The 10,679-nt window shown below is 34.6% G+C and overlaps 1 protein-coding gene across 2 annotated transcripts; it reads left to right on the forward strand.

Moving 5' to 3' along the window:
- The first annotated feature begins 3,282 nt into the window (after positions 1 to 3,282).
- On the forward strand, positions 3,283 to 9,056 carry LOC105140165 (uncharacterized). 2 transcript variants are annotated; one of them, XM_011046884.1, is made up of 4 exons: positions 3,283 to 4,853; positions 5,016 to 5,209; positions 5,749 to 5,972; positions 7,652 to 9,056. In XM_011046884.1, exons 1-4 carry the CDS (start codon positions 3,545 to 3,547, stop codon positions 8,394 to 8,396), a joined length of 2,472 nt encoding a protein of 823 aa, XP_011045186.1. In that variant the 5' UTR covers positions 3,283 to 3,544; the 3' UTR covers positions 8,397 to 9,056. The 2 variants fall into 2 exon arrangements, with proteins under 2 accessions (XP_011045186.1, XP_011045194.1); XM_011046892.1 differs by having other exon boundaries at positions 5,019 to 5,209.
- The last annotated feature ends 1,623 nt before the right edge of the window (positions 9,057 to 10,679 follow it).

A 10,679-nucleotide genomic window follows, 5' to 3' on the forward strand; every position in this document is an offset into this window, starting at 1 on the left:
GTATATATATTTAATAGACTCATTTTATTTAAGAAGATTTTTTAAATAAAAATCTTTAAAAAAAATTAACTCATTTTATAATCATACCTATATTATCAAGATGAAATTTATCTTAAAATATATTTTTTTGGAAAGTAAAATGATATTTAAAATTTAAAACCTTTCTAAATCATGGATTCTTCACGGAAATAAAATATTGGTATTATCAATGGCTAAGTCGTCAATATCAAAACGATGGGCATAGATAGTCGTTTCACAGTAAAAGCTGAGAATAAAGGGATTTCGTGGAGCAATCTTTTCCTGGAAAATATTGAATCGCGAGTAGAAAAGGGAAGAAATGTCCAGGCACTTGCTTCTCTGTGAAGTAATTTGTTGAAGAAAGTGTCCCAGACGGCAAGGCTAGGCTAGACTCCCAACTCCCCGTCTCTACAAGCACATCTATTCTATTATCATTTATTTTTCGAAATAGTTTTTGTTTAGAAATATATAGAAATAATATTTTTTATTTTTTAGAATTTATTTTAATATAAAAAAATCTAAAAAAATAAAAAAAAAATTAAAACAAAAAATTAGATATTTTTAAAAATATTTTTAACACATAAAAATAAATATTCAGTTATTTTTCTTTAAAAAAAGAAGTTGGGAAGATGCCAACGCAAATGCTATGGTCAGCAAACAAACACCCAGTTTAGCACGTCTAGCTGGACAGCGATCAATGTTTGATAGTGACTTTGTACATTGTTGTTGACTTCTTAATTCCTAGGTTATTGAACATTAATTATATTCTAGTTACAAGTGCTCTTAAATTGACAAATATGTCTGATCAGATTTGATGTATACGTGGCTCTTTAATACATTTGTCATCGTCTACGTGTAACGGAGAGGGATGTTGAAATTATTGTTTTATTTTTTATTTTGTTTTAGAGGCTAATAATCTGAACATGCTTGAAAATAATTTTTATTTTCTTATAATTTTTGGAATTGGTTGTGATGTAGAAAAGTAGATAATCTATACTGGGATTAATATATTTTTTCAAGCCAGTCATCAAAATATAATATTGTTACAGTAAAATTAAGAGATTGGTGCTATGTTCTTACCTGTGAAGATTAAAATTTTGCAACTTTTTAGAAAGAAAAAAAATGTTCTAAAAAAAGAATCATTTTCTCCGTTCTCTGTTATTGAAAGCCAACCATCAAAATATTTGGATTTGTGCTTTTTTTTATATTTTAAAAATTATTTATTTATTTATTTTAAATTAATATTTTTTAGTATTTTTAAATTATTTTAATATGTTAATATTAAAAATATTTTTTAAAAAAATATTTTTTTAATATATTTTTAAATAAAAAATACTTTAAAAAATAATTATAACCATACTCTCAAATAAACTGTAAAAGATAAGTTACCTGCGTTGTTGAATCACTTTATCATGATTTTAATTCTAAATCTGGTTTGAATAACTTAATTATGTTTATGAATTTTAATTCTCAAATTGTTATTTGTTTTTGAAAAGAATTAGAAATAATAATGAAATTAAGGTTAAAAATTGTGTTGAGATTGGTATATGTTCCAATTCAAAATACTAAATTATTTTTTATACGGTGTATCATTAACCCACCATATGATAATTCTCGAGTTGGTCCTCTGACTGCACTTTTTTGGGGATCAGTTGCTGTAATGTAAATTGATAAAATAACTACTTGGCCGGGAAGTCTTAATACCATGGAGAGGCTATTGAAATAATTATCATTGCACGAAGAGGTCCACCAGGACACGGGTAATTTTGAAGAGAATCTGGAGCAGGCTGAGCCCACCCCAGGAATCAGTTTTCTCGGCGCCGGTTTGTGGCGACATGGATCAAGAAGTCAACAAAATGGAGCCCTGACTGCCGAAAGCCTCCGCGACCTTTCTCTATCGCGACGGACAATGTTCCGTGCACAATTCCTTTTTTTTTTTTTTTGTTTTTATTCAAAGAAAGTTGGCATGATTTCCCTTTCAATTTTGAGTTTAACCAATTTTAAATTTCACCTGATCAAGCTTTAATGAACCAATAAATCATCCCAATCAATCTCTTCAAATCCAATCCTAACTTAACCAAGAGGTATGAAGTGAGCTTCCTTATTAATTTATAGGCCGTTTTCAATCTCTTCAAATCCAATCCTAACCTAACCAAGAGGTATGAAGTGAGTTTCCTTATTAATTTATAGGCCGTGTGGTAGTGTATTTGTAGTTTTTTAAAATATTTTTTATTTAAAAATATATTAAAATAATATTTTTTATTTTTAAAAAATTATTTTTTATATTAATGCATTAAAATAATATAAAAATAAAAAAAATATTAATTTGAAGAAAAATATAAAAATATTTAAATTTTTTTAAAATACAAAAAAAAATTTAGAAGAAAGGTCTCTCGGAACAAAATATTTGATTCTTCATGATAAAAAATAATTTACCGGAGTTAACTCAACGAGTCACAAATTAATTATACGTTTCAGTGACTTCGAGCCTTTATCCAAGTCATGGCTAATTCTAATAACTATGCTGAATATCTCCATTAATAACTCGAATATTGAATAAATTATAAGTCCGTTATAAATTCAACAGATTATATGTCCGTGTCCGTTACAAAATTTCCCTCTGCATCAAGGTTTAACAAAAACGCAACACGGTAACAATTTCACCGTTACATAACTTCTTAGCTACGACGTTAAAAATAAAAAAAAACCCTTCCAGGTAGTTACGCACCGCAAATATTAATAAGGTCGTTTTTCAAACAATACAGATACATGAAACATTATGATACGACTGAAGATCGAAGAAATCAGACGTCATGGCGGCAACTTGACGTCAAGCTTTCCGTCAAAACCAAACACCGCCACCAAACATAGAGCACGGCTAAAGTTTATTTTAGTCCCTCTACATTTAGTAATACACTAAACATCTTTTATGATGCTAGAAATTCAAATACAGCCTTTTACCGTTATTTTTTTTTATTTTGAAAATCTATCCAATGAAAACCAATAAATTGAATCTGTTTTTCTTCTTCTCTATATTTTCTTCAAAAAAAATAAAAAATTCATATAATTATTAAACAAGTGATGGTGGTTATCCGTGGCATATTGGAAACATTTTGGAAACTCCAAGATCATATTGAAAGGTTTTAAACTATAAAGTACCGAAGTAAACATTTTACCTTTACAAGGACTAAAATATAGTTTTCCATAAAAATTAGCTACCCGTTGCCTTCTAGTAACTAACCAAATTCCATTTCTTATAAAAAAAACTCCAAAACTTCAAAAAACAAAAGGGCTTTCTCTCCTGTTTTTATCTCTCTCCTTCTTTTCAGCTACAATACAAACGACGCTCATTCCCCGCAGGCAAAAAGATTCTTGTTCCTCCTCCAGCTTTCGTTTCTCTCTTCTTCGTCTTCCTCCTCCTTTATCTTTCCTTTCCTAACCCTAAATCATTCTCTCTCCAACCAAACATAAATATTAATAACAATAGTTATTAATATTATTAAAAATCTTATTTTATTTGTTTCGAATGGGTTGTGCTACTTCGAAACTCGACGATCTACCGGCGGTTGCGCTTTGCCGTGAGCGCTGTGCTTCTCTTGACGAAGCTATACAGCAGCGGTTTGCGTTGGCGGAAGCTCATATTGCTTATATACATTCCTTGAAGAGAATTGGTAGTTCGTTACATGATTTTATTGAGAAAGAAAATTTTAGTTCCGCCGGCGTCTCTACTAAGCTGAATTTACCTACGGATAAAAAAGGTGAAGATTTAAAAGCTGTTAAATCGAGTTCGCCGAAGAAAGGACACCATCATTCTTATTCTAATTCCGGCTCTCATATTCAATTTCACTCAGATGAAGATGACGAGGATGATATTTCGCACCTTCACCATTCTGATAACTCCTCGCCGTTGCATGGTCATGGTGAAGGGAGTGGTGATGATGGCGGGGGTGGGGGAGGAGGAGGTCATATTCAGTATATGAGCTCGGAGTATATGAATATGGATCAAGATTCGTTTCCGGGCGGTGGAGGTACATTTTTTCATACGAATTATATGAAGAATAAAGGCACCAGTCCGTCTGTTATTTATGAGCAAAGGCCAGTGAGTTCTGAGACTGTTCATTTCGGTGAATCTTCGTCCTCGGGTTATCATAGTAATTATTCGAATAGCGGTTATGGAATGAGTAACCCAAGCACTTACGGTTACTCTGGATATCCAAGTTATGGTTATGGTGGTGGTGGTTATTATGGGCCTGGGAATCAGTACGGATCTTCATCTCCACCGCCTGCAGCTGTGGCTTCCTCGTCGAAGCCGCCTCCGGCTCCGCCTTCACCTGTGCGAGCTTCAGCTTGGGATTTCTTGAATGTATTTGAGAGTTATGATAGGAGTTATCCACAGTACACGCCGAGTAGGAATTCGAAGGAGTTGAGAGAAGAGGAGGGGATTCCGGATTTGGAAGACGAGGATTACCAACATGAGGTTGTGAAGGAAGTTCATGGGGATCAGAAATATATGGACGGGGATAAAAGTTATTCGAAATCGCCAGTAATGGATGATGAGGATGGCAAGGTTAGAGGTGAGCCTGAGGCTTCACTTTATCAACCTAGGCCAAGTGTGGGTACTGAGGAAGATAGAGTGAAGTATGAGGTACATGTGGTAGATAAGAAAATTGTTGATAATGAGAGGTCGGAGGAGCGTGGCAATGCTGGATTTAAGGGTGGCGGGCCACTGGAAGTGGCAATTGAAATTAAGATTCAATTTGAGAGAGCTTCAGAGTGCGGGAATGAAATTGCAAAGATGCTTGAAGTGGGAAAGCTCCCGTATCAGCGCAAACATGGTAGGCGTGGAAAGATAATAGATTGCTCATAATTGTGATCTGTACGAGTGGTTTTTCTCTTGGTGCTTTATTTATTGTCCTAAATGTGGAAGCGGAGAGAAATTTTCTTTTAAATGGATTATAGTTTTTATGGTTTTTTTTTTTTGGTGGATCCGTGTGAAGCAGCTTCCAAGATGTTGCAAGGAGTAACTCCGCCATTACCTGCAGCATCTTCACAGCCGTCTACTTCTGGAAATGCTGAGGCTGGTCCACCTTCCTTGGAGATTGATGAAGAATTGATGATGAGGTCGAAAAATCTTTCTTCTACCTTACAAAAGCTATATCTTTGGGAGAAGAAGCTCTATCAAGAAGTTAAGGTGCGTTCTGCTTTATTCTTTGCAATCATTACCAGGGAATCATCCTTCTGGATTAAATTGATTGAGGCTGCTAACTTTATTGACTAATTCATACGTTTTCACTAGATTGTACATGATAAATACAAGGTTCCTGATCTGTTATCCCCCTCCCCCCACTTTCATAGACAATGTAAAGAATCGATTCATGTCCAACCTATTTGCTTGGGAATCTGATGAATCACCCAACCGGGAAGTACATTCTTAGAATGTTTTCCAATGAATAAATTATTTGTTCCAACGAGTAGAACTTACCAACCAAGCTATGCTATTTCTGTGCAAATGTTGTCACGGTTCATTTCAGTGAACATATTGCTATATCAGGAAGTTCAAATGGCTAAATATCTCATGTGATGCACGTTACTTGGTTTTTGGCAGTATTCTGCACTTGGTGGAATCTGAAAGCACAGTACTGCATTACTTAATATTCCATTTATCTGTTTTTGTGAATATTTATCTTGAAGCTGGAGAACTTGAAGTTTCACGGTTTTGCCTTTTTGCAGGCTGAGGAGAAAATGCGGGTGGCTCATGAGAGAAAGTGTCGTAAGCTGAAGCACTTGGACGAGAGGGGTGCTGAAGCTCACAAAGTTGATGCAACTCAAACTTTAATCAGGAGTTTGTCAACAAAAATAAGAATGGCAATTCAAGTTGTAGACAAGATATCGGTTACAATAAACAAGATTAGGGATGAAGAGCTATGGCCGCAGCTAAATGAATTGATTCAAGGGTATGTAAACATGCGCCTTCTTTTTAAGAACATTTCCTTTTTAGCTGCTTCTAATCTTACCATGTGCTGTGTACTTTGCTATTGACTTCTTAGTTCTCACACTAGCATATGTGCTTATAACCAAATTGGACTGATTGCGATGTTAATCTTCCATTTTATTCTTGATGTCAGTATGTATTTCAATATTCTTATACGAATTACATAATCTGTACATGGGATTCCACTCTAGTTGACTTTGGAGTGTATTAGAGTTCCTTTTGTAACTTTGCCTTTGCTCTTCTTAATCTAGGTTCTTTCTTTTTAATAACAACTGTACCAAGGTTCTTATACTCAAGGCTTTGAAAGAACAGAGGGCGTAATGTGTGCAGGTGCCCTAATCCAATGGTGCTGATCTAGCTAGCAAAAGTTCTTGATAAAGTGTGGGCTGTTTATTGCACTTGCAATCAATGAAATTTGAAGAGGCTAAAATGTTTTGGCTTTTCATTGTAGAGTGAGTAACAAGGGACATCCTTAACAAAGATATATTTGAACAGAGTGTCAAAATTAGAATTTAAAAACAAGAATCAGAGATGGAGGACTTTCTTTTGAGTGCAAATATGAGTGGCCATGGGCTATAAACATCTGTATTCCATCATTGTTTTTAAGTAGCTATTGTAAGGCATTTATTCATCTAGCAGGAGAAGGTTTATAATCAGTTTTGTCATAGGCGAGTTGGTGTGGGAGTGAGAGGTCCTTAATCTGTTCTGGGATAGGGCAGAAGGTGGTCTTTAAGCTTCATTTTGGGGTAAGCAAGTCGAATTTGCTTTGCCCATATAATTTCCAGCAAAACTGAATATAGAAAATACTCACACTTATGACTTAAAAGCTTTGGAGTGGAGGAACCTGCAAAATAACTTATTGCATATCATCCCCCCCCGCCCCCTATTTAACTTTAACTATTGCCAAAAGAAGTTTGTTTTGGCATTAATGAATCTTGATCTGAACATATTCATGAGCCAAGCTTTGTTCCATATATACATTAGGTGGGGACCACATGGAAATGAAAAATCTCCTCAGTTATTAATTGTTGGAAGTTGTCTGTTTAGTGTTGGAAGCACTGTTATTGTAGCCCTTCCTTTATGTTCTGTAGATGTGCTCGTATCATAGATACAGTGATATAACTAATTCAATGTAGGTAAGTTTAGAAGATTCCAATTGGAAAAATTTGAATTTATTTGATGCTCTTCAATATGCCTTATCATCAAGAAGACATGATTTAATGTAAATGCTTACCAAAGGAAATACGGAAATACGTTGGCAATTTGAAGTCTGGAGAAAGATGTTGGTGTTTATCATTGAACTGTATGTAAGTCATGTATATATGGGCACGTGCACATGATGGTTATGATGATGTTTGCATTAACTGTGCATTCTACAGGCACACTACTACCACCACAACATTAACCGCAAAGCCTTAATCACAAATATCAGGCACACCAGAACTAGGCTAAATTGATTCCTATGGAAAGGTCTTGTAGATTGCATTGTCCTTAATTAAATTTAAGGAGCAAACCTACTTGCATATCATTGCCCTCTTCTTTGGATGCTAAAATTTATGACTCCAATTTCCATGTGGATGAGTCCAATGTTAATATTCATCATAGTCTTGATGATGGTTTTTCTGCCATTTATGTTTTCAGGTTAACCAGAATGTGGAATAGCATGCTTGAATGTCATCACAATCAGTGTCAAGCAATTAGAGAAGCCAGAGGCTTAGGTCCCATTGGATCAGGTAAGAAGCATGGTGATGATCATCTATATACCACAATGCAGCTGGAGCATGAACTGCTTAATTGGACTTCCAGTTTCTCTAGTTGGATTGGTGCCCAGAAAGGTTATGTGAGATCCTTGAACAATTGGCTTGTTAAGTGTCTTCTTTACGAACCAGAAGAAACACCAGATGGCATAGTTCCTTTCTCTCCTGGTAGGATGGGTGCACCCCCCGTGTTTGTAATCTGTAATCAGTGGGCACAAGCTATGGATAGAATATCTGAAAAGGAAGTAATTGACACAATGCGTGTTTTTGCATCGAGTGTTTTTCAACTCTGGGAGCATGACAAATTAGAAATGCATCAGAGACTGATGAAGAACAAGGATTTGGAGAGTAAAGTCAGGGACTTAGATAGAAAGGACCAAAAGATACAGAAGAAGATTCAGGCATTGGACAAGAAAATTGTCCTGGTTACCGGGGATGGTAATGGTCTATCAGTAACTGGAAAAGTTGTATATCAAAGTGACACTAGTAATAGTAGTCTCCAGGGGAGCCTGCAACGGATTTTTGAGGCCATGGAGAGATTCATGGCTGATTCAATGAAGGCTTATGAGGAGCTTGTGCAACGTAGTGAAGAAGAAAGGCTTGCTCGAGAACATGAAAGAGTTTCATAGAGCTGCATGGTGCAATTGACTTTCACTCTCCTAATTCATTAGTTTGTTTCGAGTCCAGAACTTGCAGCCCTATGAGAACCTGTATAAGGTGGAGGATCTTCAACAATCCATGATATTGGTTCAACTGGCTCAGTTCTCACTGGATTTTTCTGACTCCAAAAATGGTCCATAATGGACTTCTCCAGGCTGTTCAATTCTTCAACAGGGGGCAAGCCATATTTGGGAGATCGCCAAGTTTGTGAGTAGAATCATCCTTCTCGCACCTCTGAAGAATTTAATTGCATCATGTAACAATTACAATTGGGTAACAATTTGCAAGTGATACAAAGGGGCGGGCAGCCGACAGTACATAATGTTATAAAACCAAATCGATCCACTCTGGCATTCTCGAAGTTTTGGCAGACAGTAGCCTTCTCGGGAAGGAAATAAGGACCAATCTTTGAGAAGTTCACGATGTTTCCCCTCTATTTTGAACGAGGATGAGTTACTGTAGCTTCACCGGCATGTCTGACGCAAGTCATGCAAATGCCCAGAGACATCTTATGTATGGTAAAATAACTTATTTCCTTGGAATATTTATTACACTGTTAATTTTTGTACATACCTTTTCAATGAACTGCTTTCAATAAATAGTTTTTTTCAAAGTTGTTGCAAACACAACAATATGGCAGACACAGAATTAAATGCAGTTTTGGGCTGTTACCATCGCATTTTAAATTGCAGGGCTGTATATGCTTAACCCTCCTTGCACAGGCACAGGTTATGCAGCTCTGGGCCGTACGTGTATGTAGCTAAGGAAAGGGGTCCATGTTGGCTGGTCCTACACTGATGACTCATGTTTTCTCATTTTAGGCATTGCGCTGACATCCTAGCAACTGGTCTTGTATGCTTTGCACAGAAATGCAGGGCTCTCCCACCCAACTTTTTGGGAAAAAATAATGTTCTGCTACAGTAAAAGAACAGAATCCTGCAAATGCCATTATTTGGGTGATGGATTTGAAAGGGGTACGGTGCATCATCTATTCATGACTAAGCTTAAGATAAATTGGATAATTATCACATTAAATTAAAAAAAATTAATGAATTGATATAGATTTAAAAAATAGGTTTAAATCAACATTCGTGGCATATCTTCACTCTGTGTATGTGCAATGCAAGCAAAAGTTTCTAGATTCATGGAGATATAGAAGAGCAGAGCGACTTTGGTTCTGATATGTATATCATATCAATTGTCGCCATTCCTTGAGCCAGAAAAAAATTGTGATAATTGCTGGAAGAAAAATTGGAGTGATTAGCATCGTGCCTGTTGGCTGCTGACACAAATGTACACTCGTGCAGGCCTGAATATAATGGAGAGTAAATTCAACGTGCATGGAGAAATAAAATAAATGCTGCTTGATAGCTTCCATAATTAAGAAATAATTTAAAAGGTTGCGGAGAAAATACTGTCACGCCACTATTCACTGTAAAAAAAAATAACTGTGCATTGTCATTGCCACGAAACTAATCAGTATGAATTGCCGCGGTGATTTGTTCTCTCTCTCTCTCTCTCTAATTTTTATCACTTATATTAGAAGTCAATTAAAATATATTTATTGATGAAAGATAAAATTTAAAGATAAAAAATTAAAATGAACAATACATACATACATATATATATATATATATGTAACAATTATTTTAAACTTAGAGCTAAACATACTTTTTTTTTATCTTTCAATATTTTAAATTATAAATTTTTAGTCCTTAAATATTTATAATATTTAATTTTGATTAAAAACTTCATTTTTATTCTATTTTTTAGTTTATCTTTTAAGAGATAAAAGAGAATGATGTTGAATTCTAGTGATAGAGAGAGTCTTGATTTAGACTAATTTTGACCATGAAAACAAGTAGCTTTGATGTCAATGTGTTTTTTATGAGAAAAGTTTGTATAAGGTGTTTGTTTTTTATTTTTATTATACCTCTCTATTTATTTGAATAGTGCTTTACTTCTTCTTTTTTTTTATCTTCTTTGATTTTTTTCAATCTCATCTTTTAGTACTATATTTATTTTTTATTAAGTTATCATACTCTAATAAGACGGATCATAAGTTTAGCATGTTAACTCGTTTTGACAAGTTAACTTAGTTGACTCAAGTTTTTTTAACTTAATTATTTTTTTCAATTTCATTGTTTAATATTGTGTTAATTAAAAATTAGATTTCATGATTTATTTTATTTACTTTTTATTATGTTATTTCAACCTTATGATTCTGAAATAGTGCTTAAAAGGTTAACTCG

Source organism: Populus euphratica, unplaced genomic scaffold, assembly GCF_000495115.2.
Source record: "Populus euphratica unplaced genomic scaffold, PopEup_1.0 scaffold3.1, whole genome shotgun sequence".
Lineage (NCBI taxonomy): Eukaryota > Viridiplantae > Streptophyta > Magnoliopsida > Malpighiales > Salicaceae > Populus > Populus euphratica.